The sequence below is a fragment of the Erythrolamprus reginae genome, unplaced genomic scaffold, assembly GCF_031021105.1.
Source record: "Erythrolamprus reginae isolate rEryReg1 unplaced genomic scaffold, rEryReg1.hap1 H_8, whole genome shotgun sequence".
NCBI classification, from domain to species: Eukaryota; Metazoa; Chordata; class Lepidosauria; order Squamata; family Dipsadidae; genus Erythrolamprus; species Erythrolamprus reginae.
The window spans coordinates 184,666-205,447 of NW_027248536.1; the positions used below are offsets into that span (position 1 = coordinate 184,666).

Below are 20,782 nucleotides of genomic sequence, written 5' to 3' on the forward strand. Positions count from 1 at the left end.
CCCCTCAGCCAAGAAACAGAGATGAGCATGGTGTTCCGTGAGTCAGACATGACTGACACGGAAACCTTTATATTTATATACATTTAAATCAACACACATGACAGTGAATGCTCCTTGTGAATAAAATCGTTGTAAAAGAGTTTTGTAGGCATAAGCCTTAGAATAACAGAGTTGGAAGGGACCTTGGAAGTCTTCAAGTATGAACGCATTGAGCTCAATCAGCATCAGGACATCTATTCATTTTAGCTGACGTCTGTGAGAATTTACATATTTTTAGAAAATAAAAATGAAAATCATTTTTATAGCTGAATTTTATTCATTTAATAAACTCAACACTTCTTCATTCTAAAACATTGTTTTCAATGTTCTATTGTCACTGTTTAAAGAAGGGATGATTGGTAATTCTCATTAATCAAATGTTTAGGCTAAAAATTTATACATTAAGGTTAAATTAATGTATTCTGCTACATTTTGAAAACTGTATATCACATATTATAATACTTAAAGATGGCTTATATATTTGTTGAAAACTGCATTATCATTTTATCAAAATTATCAATAATACTAAGAAATAAAATGTAGCTTTTAGAAAATAGGTTTTAATCTTCAAGATCCATTGTGAATAGTTACAGACAATCCAGAATTTGTGTATTTTCCAGAGTAAACACAGTGAAGTTTCATGTAGGGTCATGAAAGAAAATCATTCATTGTGTGCGACCTATAAAATAAAATGTGAATTTAAAAGTTATATTTTAAATAACTATTTCTTACATCTCTCTTCCTCTGCAGCAGAATGCATCCTAGATAATTTTACAATGTTAAACTGATTTCACCCATAGGCAATATGGATGAAATATCAGACATGATTATCTCTGTGCATTAAATCAAGTGGCCAAAATGGAGACTTGTTCTAGAGTAGATTGTACAGCACACTGCCATTAAGCAATTATTCTTTTCTTCTTCTATAAAAATCACTATTTTACTAACACTAACTAAATCACTAACAATAAAAGTTTAAGTATTTTAGATATATTATGACTAATCATGAATTTTTAAAATATATTTTAGGATCTAAATTCTTGCAGGTAGAGTGGACCTGAAGCATAACATTTAAGATGAGTAGGAAAATTTCACTGAATCCAAATTTACTTTTCCACAGAGCAGACCCTTTCCCTCTGTTGTTCTGAATGAAAGGAAACTGGTTTAAATCATGGGATCCCTAAGGATTTTCCAAGTATAGAACAATTGCAGGTTTAGAATTTCATTTTATGTAGAGAAATCTCTTTGGGTTTGTTAAATATTTATAACTCATGGATACCCTTAAAATATGTTATTGTTATTGTTATTGTTATTGTTATTGTTATTGTTATTGTTATTGTTATTGTTATTGTTATTGTTATTGTTATTGTTATTGTTATTGTTATTGTTATTGTTATTGTTATTGTTATTGTTATTGTTATTGTTATTGTTATTGTTATTGTTATTGTTATTGTTATTGTTATTTAGATTTGTATGCCTCCCCTCTCCGTAGACTCGGGGCGGCTCACAACAATAAAAATATAAAAATTGTGTGAGTTCATCTAGTCTCTCCATTATCTGAATAAGACTTCTTGGTTTAAGATGATTGAGAATAATTATCACCACTGACAATTTCTGGGAAACCTACCTGAATGGTCTTCTCGATGCACTGCAAGGAGAGTCCAACATGGGTAATACTTCAGCCTTATTGGCAGGGACTGAATTAAAATTAGCATAATAAATACGTCCTGCCCAGTGCCTACCCTAGTAGGTCAGTCAAAGAAAAACAATGAAGGAGTAGTGAAAACACATATAACTCTTTATTAAACAACTTAACAACCAAGAAACTGAGCCCCTGGGCCAAATGGCCAGGTGAGTTTGGACTCTCCTTGCAGTGCATCGAGAAGACTGTTCAGGTAAGTTCAACGGTCCTTCTCCAATGCACTGCAGCAGAGTCCAACATGGGATATACCCAAGCTATGAAGATAGGGCGGGAACAGGCTAGACCAGGGGCGCATGAGTTTTGCACACCCGTTGCAGCACTCTTCGACCAAAAGCAGCTTCTGCGGACCTAAACAAGTCCAGTCGTTAATGTTTGATGAAGGTATCCGAGACGGCCCAGGTAGCCGCCCGGCAAATGTCCTCTAGAGAGGCCTGCGTAACCCATGCTGCAGATGTCGCTGCACTCCTCTTGGAGTGAGCTGTGATTCCAGATGGGACAGGCAGGGATTGAGTCTCATACACTATGGTTATGCAGGCCCTCACCCATCTACTAATTGTTTGAGGTGATACTTTAGCCCCCATGAATGATGGTAGAAATGAAATGAAAAGGGCTTCAGTTCTGCGTAAATGTGCAGTCCTGCATATGTAGATCTTTAGAGCTCGTCTGACATTGAGTTTATGCCAGAGTAGCTCCAGCAGTTGGAAACCATGCGCGCAAAAGTCCGGAAGGATCAGATCTTGGAATCGATGGAAAACAGAGTTGACCTTAGGCAGAAAGGCTAGATCCAGATGTAACACTACTCTGTCTAGTTGAAAGATACAGAGATATAGATGAACAGACAATACCGACAGCTTGGACACCCTCCTGGCAGACATAATGGCCACAAAGAAGGCTGTCTTAAATGTAATGAGTCTCAGAGGAATGTGTCTTAATGGCTCAAATGGGGGTCCCATTAGTGCCTGTACACCAGTGGAAGATCCCATGTGGGATACCTGTGTTGCACTGGTGGGAAAAGGTTGGATGCCCCTCTAAGGAAGTCTCTGACCCACGGGTGTTGTGACATAGACCTCCATGGGTCCTATTTGAGTATGGTAGAAAGAGCCGCTACATGCATCCGTAATGTGTTGGGAGAAAGTCCTTTGTCACGACTGGTTTGCAGGAAAGACAGAAGATTCACTATAGATGGAGAGCGTGGATCTGCTTGTATGGTGTTACAGAATTTACAATAGGCCGTCCAAGTGGTCTGATAAATTCTGGTGGTGGATGGACGACATGCAGCCTGAATTGTAGAGATTACCATGTCTGGAATAGCAGCCTGCCTCATGCGATCCCCCTCAAATGCCAGATAGCTAGGTTCAACCAATGGGGGTCCAGATGTAACACAGACCCCTGGTTGAGGGAGACCTGATGGCTCAGGATACGCCATAGGGAGGAGACGGTCAAGTCCATGAGTTCCCCGAACCAAGGGCACCGAGGCCAATAGGGGGCCACCAAGATGACCTCCGTTCTTTCCTAGATCAATTTTTTGATTACCTTCGGAATCAGGCATGTGGGAGGGAAGGCATACAAAAGACCTTCCAGCCAGCAAACTCGTAGAGCATTGGTGTCCTCCACTCCTGGTGATGGAAAACGGGAGAAATAGAGTGGGAGCTGCGTGTTCAGGTTTGTCATGAACAAGTCTATCAATGGTGTACCGAACCTGTGAGTGATGTCCTGGAATATCGCTGTATTGAGAAGCCACTCTGATGGATGGAGCATTGACCTGTTCAACCAATCTTTTTGGATGTTGGAAACCTCAGAGATACGTTTGGCGTGGAGAGAAAGTAGGTTTGCTTCTGCCCAGGTGATCAGGGCTTCTGCTTGTTGCATCAACCTGCTGGATCTCATCCCACCCTGATGGTTTATGTGAGATCGTGTAGCCACATTGTCCGTCAGGATGAATACATGTTCTCCCCGCACCTGGTTCCGGAATGTTTGTAGTGCCAGGAACACTGCTCTTAGCTCCAGGAAATTGATATTCATGCCTGTGAGGTTCTTGGTGGTCCACAGGCTTTGGGCTACCTGTGGGTTTGAGTTGGCACCCCAACCACGTAGGCTCGCATCCGTGATGATGATGATCTCCTGTTGCCTCAAAAAGGGAGAGCCCTGAAGTACCACTGCTGAACTCCACCACTTGAGGGAATGTCTGACCTTCCCCATCGGTGTAATGAGTTGAGTAGAGTTGTTTCTGGAATGGCAAAAGGAACCACTGCAATGGTCTGGTATGGAGACGGGCCCAGGGCACAATGTTTATACAAGAGACGAATGTCCCCAGCAATTGAGAAAGGAATGCTAGAGACACTTGCTGGTTGCATTGAAGATTCCTCACCATATTCCTGATCTTCTCCCTGCAGCCTTCGGCTAGATACACCTTGCCTGCCTGGGTATCTATCACTGTGCCCAGATGCTGAAGACACGTGGTTGGGACCAGGTGACTCTTGGGAATGTTCACCGTAAACCTGTGTGACTGTAACACCTTGATCGTGAGGGAGAGATCTCTCTGGGCCTGCTCTGGGGATTTGGATAGAATAAGTACATCGTCCAAATACGCCATGAGGCGTATTGAACAAGTTCTCAGATTGGCAGTCAGTACATCCAGCAACTTAGTGAAGGTTCTTGGCACAGATGACAGGCTGAATGACATTGCACAATATTGGAAATGTTGTTCTTCCAAGCAAAATCTGAGATACGGATGTACCGGGACAGCCTCTTTGAGGTTGAGAGACGTAAGCCAGTCCCTGCGCCTGATCGAAGCCAAAATGGTCTGCAAGGAGTGCATTTTGAATCGTTGATACTTTACATGGATGTTCAGCTGTTTCAGATTGAGTATCAACCGGTGGCCCCCCCAAAGCCTTGGGGTCAAAGGACACTGGAGGAAACAGCGTGGAGGTGTACCTAGGAAGTTTATGGGAAGTCCTTGAGACACGGTATTGCACGTCCAGGTGTCTGATGAGGTACATTCCCAAGAGGCGGTGAAAGATTGCAGGCGGCCACCTATGGGAATTAGTTTTGTCGAATCACTTTGACTTCCGGAATCCTTTTTGATTGGACCTCCTGAAAGGTTTCCTAGACTGGTTAAATTGTCTGGAACGATTGTTGTATCCAACCCTGTAAGACCGGAAGGCTCCTCCACCATATCCTCCCTGCATATATACCCTAGAGGCCGGAGATGCCACCAAGGAGGAATCATGGCAAAATGGCTGGCATCGAAAATAGGGAGCTTGGCATCTGTCCGGACATCTGGATGACCTAGGCAGGACCTTACGTTTGTCCTTGTCCTCAATGAGGACTGAATCTAAAGATTCCCTGGATAGTTTAGTGCCTTGAAGGGGGGCAGATGCCAATTGCCACTTGGATTTTGTGTCAGCTTGCCAGATACGCAGCCATAGAAGCCGACGGGATGATAATGTGGTGGCCATGGCTCTGAAAGCAAACTTTGCGGCATTGAGGGTTGCATCCGCTGAGAACTCAGAAGCCACGATCAATTTACTGATATCTTCCCTGAGTCTCCCCTTTTCTGGGCCCAGTTTGGCCTGCATGTCTTGTAACCACAGTGTTAAAAAAGGAATGCGCAGACAATGACCTCAAGGCCCAAGAAGCCATTCGGTGTGTTTTACATATGAGGTTTTCTGCCCTCTAATCCTCTGGTTTTAAACCATCAGCTAAGTCTGATGGGACAATGGCATTAGATCCCAAACTTGCTACGGAAAGTTCAGCAAGTCCTCAATTTCTGGATCAAACGTGTAAAATATTTGCTCCAATGATGATGGACCTTGTGCGGCAACTGGATGCTGCCACGGACGTTTCACAGTGGCCATAAAAAGCTGTAAAGAAGTGATGTGGCTTGACTCCTTTTGTGGTTCAGAAAACAACCGGGCCTCAGGTTGCAGCCCGGCTTATGCCTGTGAAGCCTTGCTCCTTCCAATATCAGTTATTATCTTGTCTCGAATAAGGCCGGTTTAAAAAGTGCACTGGAAGCTGGTTGCTCCAATGGAACAGCCTCATTCTCTGACAGCTCTATCTCTTGTTCACTGTCAGGGTCCCCTTCCTCATCAAAGGAATCCTGTACAGATGGTGTTGGCATTGAAGCGGCCCAAAGGTCCCTTCAAGATGATCTGCCAAAGACATGGCCCACTGTTTGCTGAGCCCCTGCAGCCATCCCTTGTGAATAACCATTTGCCATCATGTCCTGCAATGCTGGTGGCATTGACTGCCAGGGGTCTTGAGGCACATGTAATCCAGACGCAGATGCTGCGAACGTGGCGTATTAAAAACCTTGAAGCCCTTGGCTCAGCTTTGACCATGGTTGTATGATGGGCATGGGTATTTCAGGTCTGGCCATAGTGTCAGTTGGAATACCCGCTTGATTCGGTGATAAATCTCTGCAGAGGGTACCAACTCTGGAATTGTCCTTGGGGATGTATAAGGAAGAGGAGCCAGAGTTGGGTAAGTTATAGAGGCCTGAGGCTGAGGTAATTGAACTGAAGCCTGCTTCTTGGCAGCTTCCAATTGAGCTTCCAAGGCCTTAATGCGGCGCTCTGCATCCTTTAGGACAGTAGAGGATTGAGAGCTCTTATTCTTTGTTTTTGAAGAGTTTCCCTTGTCTTGAGATTTGGGAACCCCAGGGGTATTTGGACCAGTGCCAGAGGATGTCTCTGAGGGATGTTCAAATGTTCTTACTTACAGTTATGTCTCTTCATGAGAGAAATATGTAATCAACAATAAAGCAATGTGCTAGGTTCAGTGCAAGTGAATAGCCAGGAGATCTGTATACCACTCTGAGGTAAATGGAATGTACCATAAAATGGGTGTGTATGTTTGATCTGGACACCCCTAACAACTAATCCTCAATGTTCATTGGCTATCACTGTTTGCCTCTGCCATGCCCTTCTTAGCAATAGGGGAGGCAGGGAGATGTCCTTATGACGCTGCCAGCATCACTGCCAGCTTGCTCCCCCCGCGCATCAAAATGGCATGCGCCAGGCTCTGGGGTTCCTAATGATGGGTGTGGTGCTATTGCCGCACCTGTCAGCTGTTAGGCAGCTCGATCGGGCTCAGGCATGCCCAAAATGGCGGCGCGCTCCTCAGCAACAGCCCCACCCTTTCCAAGATGGCATCTGTCTCTTCAATCGGTGCTGAGACGAACAGATGTTCCCCTCATCAGCTGGGAATCGGCAGGCGTGCCTCAGGGACGCTCCTCCCCACTCTCTCCCCTGTCTAATTGGGCCTCATTTGCTCCTCCGGACAGTTGCAACCAGGCAGGCAAGCCAGTTACGAAGCCCTCGGTGTGTGTGTGGGGGGGTGTAACTCCAGATTGCCCCCAAGTGTTCTTGTCTCTAGGCTGTGGGGAGGGGTATGACCTTGGAGGTCAGGGACCCAGCCTAGGAATTCCCTATCCCCTGGGCAATGCTCTCGGAGAGCAGGGCCCCTGAGGGGTAGTCACATTGCAAGCCTTGCACATGGAGGGCAGAGGCCCGAATCTCCCTCCTTAGATTTCTTCATCTAAAACAAGGAAAGGAGAAAAGAGTTATACATTACTATTCTTATTATTAACACTATTCTTATTCTTATTCTTATTCCTATTCCTATTCCTATTCTTATTCTTATTCTTATTCTTATTCTTATTCATTCTTATTCTTATTCTTATTTTCCTGTGAGGAAAAGGCAGAACTCTAGTCCCTTCACTACAACTGAGTTTTTAAGACTGACCTACTGGGGTAGGCACTAGAAGGGACCTATTTATTACGCTAATTTTAACTCAGTCCCTGCCAATAAGGCTGAAGTATTACCCATGTTGGATTCTCCGCAGCAGTGCATTGGAGAAAAATAGATTTTAACATTATTTAAATAGTAGTTAAATTCATTTCATTTCTGAAGACATTTGCCTTCAACCTTTTTCAGTGTTTAGGCTTATGCCCTGCATTACAATTAAATTCCTTTCACTTCTCAAATCAAAGTTATTCAACATGTTTCTACTCCTATTGTTGCAATCGTTTTAAAAAGTAGATCTGCACAGGTGTTGGCAAATAACACGGCATGTGTTCCTATAAGCTCATCAACATTTTCTGTTTCTCTTGAAGTGAAGAGACCCTCCAACCAACCAGCCAGCTGGTTGGAGAATTCTGGGAGTTGACATCCACAAGTCTTAGAATTGCCAAGTTCAAAGAACTCTGATTTAGAGCATGGGCGTCAAACTTAATCATATCATGTGACACATTGAGATGTATTACAATATTTTTTGCAGAGCTGAGTTCTGTTTGGCCTGCATATGATGCATCCAGCCCTTGGGCTGCCAGTTTGATAGGCCTGGCTTAGAGTATGCATACACAGCATTGTCTCCAACCTGTCACTGTCCAATTTGCAAGAATCATCTCTGCTTGTCATTTCTTGTTCGTTCTCACAGGAAGGATCAATCGCTAGAAACTAAACAACAGGATTGGGGTGGTTCCTGAGTTACCTCACTGCTGGTTCACTTCCTCCCGTGATGCATTGGTGCATGCATGCGCATTGGTACAAGCATGCATCAAAAACCCACCTTCTGTACATGCGCAGAAACAAAAAACCAATGAGATAGCCAGTTCTGGGGCATCTCTAGCCGGCCATCACTGCCAGTTCAGCAAACGGGGCAAAATTCCTGCTACCTGTTCTATAGAACCGGTCCAAATCAGCAGAAACCAGCCTCTGAACAGGTTGGATTTTGGGCAAATCCATGAAGCCTGTGTACATGGTGCAAGGACAGTCCACTGTTTTCCTAGCATATCTATATGCTTCTGCCTGTATTGTCAGGTTCAAATCCTCAGTTGGGAAAGTATGTGTTCTTGTATGAAGTGTTATATGTTAAGCTTTTAGTTCAGAAAATTAACAATAAAAGTTGGAAACTTGCTTTTGAAGCACTGAATCTCTTTCTCTGACTGTGATAGGATGTAGCTTCTTTAAAGAATCACTTTAATTAAATCATCCCTATAATCTTTAGAAAGGTACTCTCTGACTAGTAACAGAATGAGTATCATTATATTATTACTATTGAGTGTGGTTTTAATACATTTTTCTCTGTTTTTTGTGGAACAATATTATGATTATTATAAAGTGCTTCAGGACATTTTTAAGAAGAAAAAGTATAGAAATATTATCATTAATACTGTTAGTTTTAAAAATATTAGTCTCTTGCCACCGTTATTGTTTCATAAACATTCTTTGTCAATAAAGCCTTTTCTGTTCTAGAAAAAAACAAGCAAACTAAAAAAACAACAACCACTACCACTGTTCTCTGTAAGGTGTGTGCGCCTGCGTGTGTGCACCCCAAAACACCCCCCGCACCCTTTTCGAAGGGTGCGCATAGAGCCACGGCGGCCCCCGCCCCCTGCGCCTCCAGCCCCCTCGCACCCCTGGCTTCTCGCCGCTGTCCCCCGCCCACCCGCCCAATCCGCCTCTCTTTCTCCTCCGCTTCCCTCCTTGGTACGTGGCTCCTCCCACAGTGGGAACGCCCGCTCTCGCAGTCCCTTCGCTGAGAGCGCTTTCATCCCAGGCTCTCAGCGAGGGGGCTGCAGGAGAGGCAGGGCAGGCGTTCTCACAGTGGAGGCCGACGAAGGTGATTTTCAATGTCGGGTGCGCAGGTACGCGTGCTCCCCATCCCCCTGCCAGCCCACTTGGAACATTCAAAATAAGAAAAACCTTCACCGGCGAAGGTTTTTCTTATTTTGAATGTTCCAAGCAGGCTGGCTGGGGGATGGGGAGTGCGCACGCGCCGGTGCGCCTGTCGTTGAAAATCACCTTCGCCGGCCTCCGCTGTGAGAAGAACGGAGAGAGAATGAGAGAGAGAGAGAGTGACAGAGCAAGATAGAGAGAAAGTGAGAAAGAGAGAGACAGAGAAAGAGGGGGGAGAGAAAGAGATAGCAAGAGAGAGAACAAGAGAGAGAAAGAGTGAGAGAAAGAAAACAAGAGAGAAAGAGTGCGTGAGAGAGAAAGCAAGAGAGAGAGAGAGGGAAAGAAAACAAGAGAGAGAAAGTGAGAAAAAGAGAGAGAACAAGAGGGGGAGAGAGAGAGAAAGAAAGAAAGAGAGAGAGACGAGATGAAGGAAGAGAGTGAGAGAGAGGAAGAAAGCAAGAGAGAGAGAAACAGAGAAAGCAAGAGAGAGAGAAGAGTGGAAGGAAGAGAGAGAGAAATGATAGAAAAAAGGGGAGAAAAAAAGAGAAATGAGAAAATGATTGAGGCAGAGAATGACAGGAAAGAGAGAAACAGAGAGAGAAGTGACTCTTGATTTAAAGCATATGGTAAAAGCACTTAAATAATAACAGAGAAAAAAAAACCAGCCCTCACCTGTTTTTATTAATAGTTATGTTTTTGGTTTTGCTGGTTGTTTTAGTTTTAATAGTAATGGATTTTGGTTTTTTTTAAATTATTAATTTCTTTTAATAAAAAAGAAGGGATTTTTTTCTTATTTATTTATTTAATTATTTATTTATATGCCTCCCAGTCCCAAGAGGACTGCTGCTCAGACACTATACTTTTCCACCCACACCGAAAAAAAATTAGAGGGAACATTGACCACCCCCACTGCTTACCTTAACAAGAAACGGGGGGATCCCAACCATTAGCAGTACATTTAGAAACCTTTTTTCTGTTTCTTGTAACGAAAGGCCATCTAGAACAGGTTATCTCAATTTCCTCATTGTTCCTGTATAGAGGTTGGCTAGGTTGAATGCGGCCAAACTCCACTTGTGGAAGTGAACACTCAATTTCTACAGAGGAATATGAATAGGGATTAAAAGTCAATAAGTCACTGTCTATTGTGTTTCACTTCTGTCAGCTTCACAAGATAGCAATAGCAATAGCACTTATATTTATGTAACACTTTGCAGTGTTATATAACTCTTTAAGTGGTTTATAGAGTCAGAGTATTGCATCCAACAATCTGGGTCCTTATTTTACTGATCTTGGAAGGATGGAAGGCTTAGTCGGGGAACTGAGCCCCAGCATTTGACCCAGCACCAGGCAGTGCGAGAACTGAGGAAAAGAAAAAAAGGGGGGTGGAATAGAAGGAGGAAACTACTGGAGAATTCCAGGTCCCCTAAAATCCACCCCAGGAATTCAAACCTGCCAGAAAGGCTGAAAAGAGTGAGATTCAGTTGGAGGCTCCTTGCCCCTCTCTCAGCTAGAGCAGACCTCCCAAGGGGATCTGAGTCCTCCTCCCTAGAGGGAGGGAGGCCCTCTGGATGCCAGACCACTCTTGGTTTATGAATGGCAACAGCAAGAAATTATGCTCACAAATCACTCTGAAAGCGAAAGATTCCAGCTGCTGTCATGCTGTCAGTCATTGATGGATCTCCCTGATCAGTTTGAACACTTAACTGTGAATTGGACAAGCCCCAAATCACAGCCAAAGTTTTCCTTCCCAGAGAGGCACCAGGACCCCCTATACATCAGGGACACCTTTTCTTTCCACACGGCAGCAAGTGGAATCCTAGAGGGCCTCTCCACTGGGGTGAAACCTACTTGTACAACCCAATACCCCTCTCCAAAGCCAGCTTATCCACCCAGCCTAGTGAGCCCCCAATATTAGCAGTTGGGAGGGGGAAGTACCCCAGGCCTGGGAGCCATCATGGCAAGCCCCACCAGGATGGGCTTTCTTCCCTGGAGTGGGGTCAGTACAGAGCCAGTGGACCCTGGGATACCCCCTGCAACTGAACATCACACCATGGATGGGGGCAGCAAAGCTGACCCCTGTGATATCAGGTCTGGGCAGGCCCACCCTTCTGCCAGCATCCTGGCCCCTCCTTGCAGATGGGGCCACATGGGGCCTAAGACAACAGAAACAGCAAGGGGCAAGTCAGAGGACACCCCCCCAGCAGGCTGTCACACCACCAGCCACACCTAGGCCAGCCACCACCCCTCAGGCCAAGGAGGCTGCACCTCGGTTCCACATCATGTTCAATGGCAACCCAAAGCTAGAACTAGAAATAGGACTATTTCCTCCATCAAGTGTGGGCCTATATCGATAAATACAGAGACTGCTACCAGACATATATGCAGCTGATTAACAAGATAACCGAGGGCACGAATGAGGGAGATGCAGCAAAATAGGTGGTCAAACTGCATGATAAAGCAGCCCCCGAGCTAGATGACATGGCTGGCTTCATCCGGTCGATGAGGGTCAGAATCTGTGATGACGCCCAGCAGGTAGACACTGAGGGACAGATCCAAAAGTTGAGGCAAGCTGGTACCTAGTGAAGGAACTGGTATGGGAGTTTAGAAGAATGGCCAGGAAGATGCGGGATTGGCCCAAACTCCTCTTGATGCACATGTTTCGAGATGTGCTGGATCCAGAATTGAAAGAGGTGTGCAGGGGAGTACCATTCTGAGTCCAAGATTGGTATTTCACTGCCATCACTCTAGACGTGGTGGTCAAAAAGCAAAAGGAAAACCCATTGACCAGCCAGCCAAAAAGCAGTTGGACATAGAGTTCCACCTAAGACCTCAGTACCCCACGCTTTGAGCCAGTGAGGGGCATAAAGTGCTCTCGATGTGGTCAGGCTGGCCACCACATCACTGACTGCTTGGCACTAGCCTTCATCCATCATCCAAAAGCGAAATAAAAATATAAGCATCCATTTTTCAGCTTAGGGAATATTTTTCTGATGATTAGGAATGTTCAATTTAGTAAATCAATGCCTAGGGTATTAAAAATATTTCAGATTTGGAGCCTAAAAAAAAAGTAAAGTGAAACTGATTGCACACAGCTGGGGGAGGGGCTATTTCTGAACAAAATAAACAAATAAGCATCAATTTTTTTCAGTTCAATTTTCATATCATTATGTTCAGAAATGTTCAAACTAGTATTCCAATGCCAAAATCTTTAATAATATTTTGAATTTGGAGCCTGAAATATATATAAATTGAAACAATTGCACACAGTTGGGGGGGGGGCTTTTATGCAAAAAGTTTTTTTTAAAGTTTTAACTAGCAGCCTAATCTAAATAAAAATGAACAGAATTGCACAAAAACGCTGGGGGCATGCTTTTATGAGCAAAATAAACAAATAAGAATTACTTTTTTTTTCCTTTCAATTTTCCTTTCATTGTGTTCAGAAAAGTTCAACTTAATATCCCAGCAAAAAAAGACCAAATTTAAGTACCTAAAATAAACCTTTTTTAGTCCGGGTTATATATGACCAGAACAGTACAAGTATGACTTCTTTTGCCCAGCAAAAACTAAGCTCCTCCCCCGCCCCGCCCCCCGCCCCCCAAAAATACTCAAAGAATTCCTAAAATGACACAAAGTCATGAAGTGTCAAGTTTCAGATATGCAGGGAAAATGTTTTACAGGGTCTCAAACTTTGTTTCGGGTCACATACGACCCGTACAGAATAGCAAGTAATGCTTAAATCATCAAGAATATGACCATCAACCCCATCAACCCCTCCTTCAATCAAACCATTTTATTTATTTATTTATTTATTTATTTATTATTTAGATTTGTATACCGCCCCTCTCCGCAGACTCGGGGCGGCTCACAACAAGATACAGCAAATCATGACAAATCCAAATAAATTTAAAAGATTTTAAAAGAACTCCGTTTACTAACAAACACACACACAAACATACCATGTATAAATTGAACATACCCGGGGGAGGTGTTTCAGTTTCCCCATGCCTGACGGCAAAGGTGGGTTTTAAGGAGTTTACGGAAGGCAGGGAGAGTAGGGGCAGTTCTAATCTCTGGGGGGAGTTGGTTCCAGAGAGTCGGGGCCACCACAGAGAAGGCTCTTCCCCTGGGGCCCGCCAACCGACATTGTTTAGTTGACGGGACCCAGAGAAGGCCCACTCTGTGGGACCTAATCTGTCGCTGGGATTCATGCAGCAGAAGGCGGTCTCGGAGATATTCTGGTCCAGTGCCATGAAGGGCTTTAAAGGTCATAACCAACACTTTGAATTGTGACCAGAAATTGATCGGCAGCCAATGCAGACTACGAAGTGATGGTGAAACATGGGCATACCAAGGTAAGCCCATGACTACTCTCGCAGCTGCATTCTGCACGATCTGAAGTTTCCGAACACTTTTCAAAGGTAGCCCATGTAGAGATCATTACAGTAGTAGAACCTCGAGGTGATGAGGGCATGAGTGACTGTGAGCAATGAGTCCAGTCCAAATAGGGCCGCAACTGGTGCACCAGGCGAACATGGGCAAACGCCCCCCTTGCCACAGCTGAAAGATGTTTCTCTAATGTGAGTTGTGGATCGAGGAGGACGCCCAAGTTGTGGATCCTCTCTGAGGGGGTCAGTAATTCCCCCCCCCCAGGGAAATGGACGGACAGATGGGATTGTCCTTGGGAGGCAAAACCCACAGCCACTCCGTCTTATCCGGGTTGAGTTTGAGTCTGTTGACACCCATCCAGGCCCCAACAGCCTCCAGACACCGGCACATCACTTCCACTGCTTCGTTGACTGGACATGGGGTGGAGATGTAAAGCTGGGTATCATCAGCATACTGATGATACCTCACCCCATGCCCTTGGATGATCTCACCCAGCAGTTTCATGTAGATATTAAATAGCAGGGGGGAGAGGACCGATCCCTGAGGCACCCCACAAGGGAGAGACCTCGCAGTCGACCTCTGACACCCCCCCCCCACTAACACCGACTGCGACCGACCGGAGAGGTAGGAGGAGAACCACTGAAGAACAGTGCCTCCCACTCCCAACCCCTCCAGCCGGTGCAGAAGGATACCATGGTCGATGGTATCGAAAGCCGCTGAGAGGTCAAGGAGCACCAGGACAGAGGATAAACCCCTGTCCCGGGCCCGCCAGAGATCATCCATCAACGCGGCCAAAGCAGTTTCCGTGCTGTAACCGGTCCTGAAACATGACTGCTGGGGACCTAGATAATCGGCTTCTTCCAAGGACCGTTGGAGCTGGAGTGCCACCACCTTCTCAACAACCTTCCCCATAAAGGGAATGTTGGAGACTGGAAGATAGTTATTAAGTATGGCTGGGTCCAGGGAAGGTTTCTTGAGGAGGGGGCACACGAGCGCCTCTTTATAGAGTGTTAGAAAAACTCCCCTCCCCAAGGAAGCGTTGGTAATCTCCTTGACCCAGCTGCGTGTCACCTCCCTGCTGGCCGAGACCAACCAGGAGGGACACGGATCCAGTAAACAGGTGGAGGAACTCACAGCTCCAATGGCCTTGTCCACTTCATCAGGTGTCACCAGATCAAACTCTTCCCTGACAGGTGGACAAGTACGTGCCCCAGTCACCTCTGTTTTCCAATTGGAGTCGAGATCGGCCCGGATCTGAGCGATTTTATCAGCGAAAAACGTGTTAAAATCCTCGGCACTGCTCTGCAAGGGCTCCCCAACTCCCCCCTGGTTAAGAAGGGAGCGGGTCACCCTAAACAGAGCGGCCGGGCGGGATTCCGCTGATGCAATCAAGGTGGCATGATACGCGCATCTTGCTGCCTTGAGCGCCATTTTGTAAGTCTTTTCCAATTCATTTCTAAAAACCACTATTTCATTAATGTTGTGTCCATTAATCAGTTCTTTTTGGGAATGCCCATCTGGTGATACTTTTCTATTTCCATTTTTCTGTTGCTCATTCAATTCCCGTTATTGAGGACTCTTTTCTTCTTCTCCTTCAATTTCACTACAGTTTTTCTGTGAGCTTTCAGTATATATCTTTAAGTATATCTTTGAACAAATTTCTTATGTCTTCCATTTTTTGCAAAGTTAAGGTATCAAAAAAAAATATCGAAATATCCAATTAACCTTTATAACATCCAGAAGCCAAACTTTTCCAAATCAGATTATATCCTTCTTTCCTTCTCACTCTTTCCAAGTTCAAATAAAATTCAAGCCCAAGATGTTCTCTTTCTACTTATTTTTTAGTTCCTCTTTATTACTTATAAAATGAAAACAATCTGCCCAGCCTCATTGCATCAAGGACAAATTCAGTGAACAACAAGTCCAACCAAATATTGCCTCAACTTCATCAGCAGATGTCAACAGTATGCAATCATGGTTACTCCCAATTCTTCAATTCTGGTATAGCCTGAATAAATACTGTATTTTTCTGTGTATAAGATGCACCTTTTTCCTCCCTAAAAGAGGCTGCATCTTATAATCTGAATGTAGCTTTTTTTTTCCAGTCCTAACCAGCTGCTAACAATCTTCCCAGCTCTTACCTTGCAGGCTCTTTCATTGTTTCTCTCTATGAAGAATGTTTTCCAAGCCCTAAGTCTTTGCAGGGTTTTTTTCCCCATTGGTCTAACTTGCTCCGAATGTTTCTTTCCAGTCTTAACCAGGTGCTAACAATGTTACCAGCTTTTACCTGCCTGCAAGCTCTTTCATTGTCACTCTCTGCAAAGAAGAATGTTTTCCAAGCCCTAAGTCTTTGCAGGGTTTTTTCCATTGCTGTACTTGCTCAGACTGTTTCTTTCCAGGTACTAATGATGTTCCCAGCTCTTACTGGCTTGCAAGCTCTTTCATTGTTACTCTCTCAGAATAAAAAAAAATTAAGCCCTTAACCAGGGGATAAAATAATGTGCTGAAGCTGATCAGACTAAGGACCCTAGCAAGATGAATACCTGGTAAGCAGATTCTTTTCCCTATTTTCCTCCCCAAAAACTAAAGTGCGTCTTATATTCTGGTGCATCTTATACTCCAAAAATACAGTAGATTCTTGATCTCGCCTTCTAAATTCTTAAACACTGATGTGATGTGAAGTGATGAATACAAGATAAAACATTATATCTGTGACTGGTTTTGTCTTACTTTTAGCCATGGCAATGTAGAATTTGTTTACACTACAAGTCAGCGGTCCCCAAACTATGGCCTGCGGGACAAATGCGGCCTGCTGAGGCCATTTATCCGGCCCGCGGCAGTGCACGAGGTTTTACCAATCGATATAATAAGTTCCCAAATCTCCTGTCCACTCACGGCGGTCAGCTGCTGAGCGAGGAGGAGGTGGAGAGCCAAGGGGCAGGGAGGAAAGCAGACCTGCAATTGGCTCCTTTCTTTGCCGCCTTTAGGGAGAGAAACTGTTGCTGCCCTATGGCAGAGCAGCAACAGTTCCTCTCCCTAAGGGCAAAAAAGAAAGGGGCCAATTGCAGGCCCACTTTCCTCCCCGCCCCATGGGTCTCCACTTCCTCCTCCTCCTCCTCCCCACCTCCTCCTCCATGGTGAGTGGACGGGAGATTTAGGAAAAGGCGATTGGCGATTCAAAAACCGTGCACTGAAAGTCACAGCTAAGTGTGCCATGGCTAAGTGCATGGGGGGGAGGCGGCCTCTTGCAAACCCCTGGCCTCCACCGCCTCCCCTCCAGGGCACAAGGCGAACACACCTCACCGCTGACACAGGTGGTGGGGACCGCCCTTTCCCCCTTCAGGACCTCTTTGATAGCCCTTCCTGGCAGAGTTGCCGCGTCTGCCTCCCCAACGGCTTCTGCCACCGGCGCATAGCTCTGCTCACCCGAAGCCTGGCATTGATGCTTGAGATCGGGCTTGGGGTTCTCAGCATCAGCGGCTGCCACAGCGCCGTTGTTGTTGTTGTCGTGGCACTGGCCAGTAAAGCGGGATGCCTGGGAAAGCAGTGCAGGAAAGCAGCGCGTTTGAAAAGCACGCTGTTTTCCCAGGCAGCCAACTTTGTTGTCTGGCACTGCAACAACAACAATGGGAGATCCCGAGCCAACTCTCAAGCATCAACACCAGGCTTCGGGTGATCAGAGCTGCGCGCTGGTGGCGGAAGCCGGTGGTGAGGCAGATGCAGCACCTCTGCCGGGAAGGGCTATCAAAAAGGCTCTGAAGGGAGACAGGGCGGTCCCCGCCACCTGTGTCAGCGGCAAGGTGGCTGCGCCGGCCAAGGCAGGAGAAGGCTGGAGTTGCACGGAAAGTGGCACCAGCTGGTGGGCCCTGGTCCGAGATGAGCCACCGCTGTTGCTGCACCAATGGCAGCTGCAGTGGGGGCAGAGCCAAGGGGAGAGTGCGAAAACGGTGCCCGCTGGAGAAGCGGAGAGAGAGAGAAGTGGACCGAAAGAAAGAAAAGGGAAAGAGAGAGAGGGAAAGAGAAGTGGAGAGGAAGGAAGGATGGAGGGAAGGAAGGGAGAGAAAGGGGGAGAAAGAGAGGGAGAGAGAAAGGAAGAGGAGAGAGAGAAAAGGAGAGAGAGAAAGAAAGAGGGAGAGATACAAAGAGGGATAGAAAGAGAGAAGAGAGAGAAAGAGGGAGAGAGAGGGGGAGAGAAAGGAAGAGAAGAGAGAGAAAGAGAGAGAGATGGAGAGAGAGGAAGAGAGAAAAAGAGGGAGAGATACGAAGAGGGAGAGATAAAAAGAGAGTGAGTGAGAGAAAGAGAGAGAGAGAAAGAGAGAGAGGGAGAAAGAAAGAAAGAGAGTGAGAGAGAAAGGAAGAGGGAAAGATGGAAAGGGAGTGAGAGAGAGAGAGAAAAGAAAGAGAAAAATGAGAAAATGATGGAGGGAAAGAATGAGGGAGAGGAAAATGAAACAAATGAGAGAGAAGGAAAAAAAGGGAGAGGGAAGAGAGAAGTGGAGAGGAAGGAGGGAAGAAAGGAAGGAAGGAGAAATGGAGGGAGTTTGTTGATTTAAGTTTAAATTTATTTGTTAATAAAGAAGTATAAATTACTTTATTATTTAATTACTTTATTACTTCTTTATTTTAAATATTGCATTTGTTCCCATTTTGTTTTTTACTTTAAATAAAGTATGTGCAGTGTGCATAGGGATTTGTTCATAGGTTTTTTTTATAGTCAGGCCATCCAACAGTCTGAGGGACAGTGAACTGACCCCCTGTGTAAACACTTTGGGGACCCCTGCTACAAGTGATAAAAGGTTTAAAATCTTCAAAAACAGTATTCACATATAAATTTACCTATTGGAAACAGAATATAAACTGATTTGACACTCTGTATAGAATTTATAATTCAATAATACATATGACTTCTATGTGCCAACAATAGTAGACTACAATGTCTCTGAAGCTATATTGTAGAGATGATACCATGGTGATTGGATGACAGCAGAGCCTCCTTGGATAAAGAAAGGACAAGAAATTGTCCACTATTCTCTGGAAGGTTGTTCTTTGTGAGGAGACTGCAGAACTTGCAGCTGACTTGTAAGTCTCAGTGGCCAGAAGATGCAAAAAAGTCAACAAACACTTCTATGCTCTAGATTATTGTTAGTGATTGCATTACTTCTATAATGTAATTTCAAACTATGGAATGAATTCATTTATTTAATCTGCTTTACCTACATTTTTTTCCTTACATTTTGTGGAACAAATTTATGTCAGTTATAAAAAATCTTGGGATTATTTCTAAGAAGAGAAATTATAGAAAGGTTACCATTACTACAGCTAGCTGTAACAAGCTAGTGTCCTGCCACTGTCATCTCATCCACCATAACGTAGGTATCTCATTCATAAACAATAAAGCAATTTCTGCTTTAGAAAGAAACTGAAGACAAAGAAACTTTTAAAACGCACTGCTTACCGTGACACTGGAGAGGAAGAGAGGGATCCCAACCATTAGCAGTACATATTGATGTGTACTTTCTTCGGATTACTTTAAACAAAAACCGTTTAGAACAGGTTATCTCAATTTCATTGTTGTACACATATTGAGTTTGCCTAGGTTCAATGTCACCGTTTGTCACTTCTGGAGTGGGACACTGAATTTCTACAGAAGAATATGAATAGAGATACATGGTCAAGAAGTTACTGCCTATGAAACTAGCATACTGAAAAATGAGGAGAGATCCCCATGCTACAGATCTTGAAGTGGATCTAGAGAATTTATTTTGTTTTAAGATTTTTTTTTCCAATTTGCCAGGAACACATGCTGTGGGACTTTTCTCTGACTTGTGAGTTTCAGTCCTGTCAGCCACACCAGATGTATGAGCTAAGAAAATCAACTCCACAGCAAGCTTAAGTTTATCTTCACCAAAATGTATAATAACAATATCTTACCCCTCTGATTGAGCTATATTTCTCCTCCTTTATTCACTAAAAAAAGAAGGCCTGAGTGCCTTCCAAATGTTTTCTTGCTTTTTTGGATTTAAAAATGCTTCAGCCCCTTTTCCTAGGCAACAGTTCTTGCATATCTCTTTGTCAAGGGAATCTTTCTTATTTTCGTCATAGGTATATGGAAGAACACCCAAGAATAATATCACCAAATTGATGATTGCTACATCAAACAATTGCCTCAATATAAAAAGGTTGGGGTGTATCAAACCTAGAGGACATCTGGCAGAGGAAAGTTGATACCTGTACCTTTCCCATAATCTAGGCATTCCGGGGCAGCACGAAGCCGGTGCGACGTGCTGATTAGGGGCTCCTGATCTGCATCTGAGATCTTTCGCTTGTAATTGTTCAAACAGTGACAGTTCTCCACAGAGAGGAGAACTAGCTTAAGGGGAAGTCTTGAACAGTGGGTGGAGGTGCCAGGGCCGCCACAGAGAAGGCTCTTCCCTTGGGGCCCGCCAAATGACATTGTTTGGTTGATGGGACCTGGAGAAGGCCAACTCTGTGGGACCTAACCGGTCGCTGGGATTCGTGCGGTAGAAGGCAGTTCTGAAAATATTCTGGTCCAATGCCATGTAGGGCTTTAAAGGTCATTACCAGCACTTTTAATTGTGACCAGAAACAGATCGGCAGCCAGTGCAGGCCAAGGAGTGTTGTAGAAATATGGGCGAATCTGGGAAGCCCCACGATAGCTCTCGTGGCCGCATTCTGCACGATCTGAAGTTTCCGAACACTTTTCAAAGGTAGCCCCATGTAGAGAGCATTGCAGTAGTCGAACCTCGAGGTGATGAGGGCATGAGCGACTGTGAGCAATGACTCCCTGTCCAAATAGTGCCACAACTGGTGCACCAGGCGAACCTGGGCTTCTGTACATGTGCAGAAGCATCGCATGCATGCACAAGTGGTGCAAACCGGTGGCAAACTGGTGGCAAATGAATTCAGAACCCACCAGTGCACCACACGTGCCCCCAACATGGGTGATGTTGA

At 44.9% G+C, this 20,782-nt stretch overlaps 1 protein-coding gene across 1 annotated transcript in view; it reads right to left on the minus strand.

Moving 5' to 3' along the window:
• Positions 1-296: 296 nt before the first annotated feature.
• LOC139155879 (coagulation factor XIII B chain-like) overlaps positions 297-20,782 on the minus strand; it is a 46,926-nt gene continuing 26,440 nt past the window's right edge. Inside the window, exons 7-9 of the mRNA XM_070731222.1 lie at positions 19,266-19,451; positions 10,342-10,518; positions 297-718 (exon numbers count right to left, since the gene is read on the minus strand). Coding sequence (XP_070587323.1) covers positions 10,343-10,518; positions 19,266-19,451 — 362 coding nt within the window. The 3' untranslated portion in view covers positions 297-718; position 10,342. The remainder of the gene's footprint in view (positions 719-10,341; positions 10,519-19,265; positions 19,452-20,782) is intronic.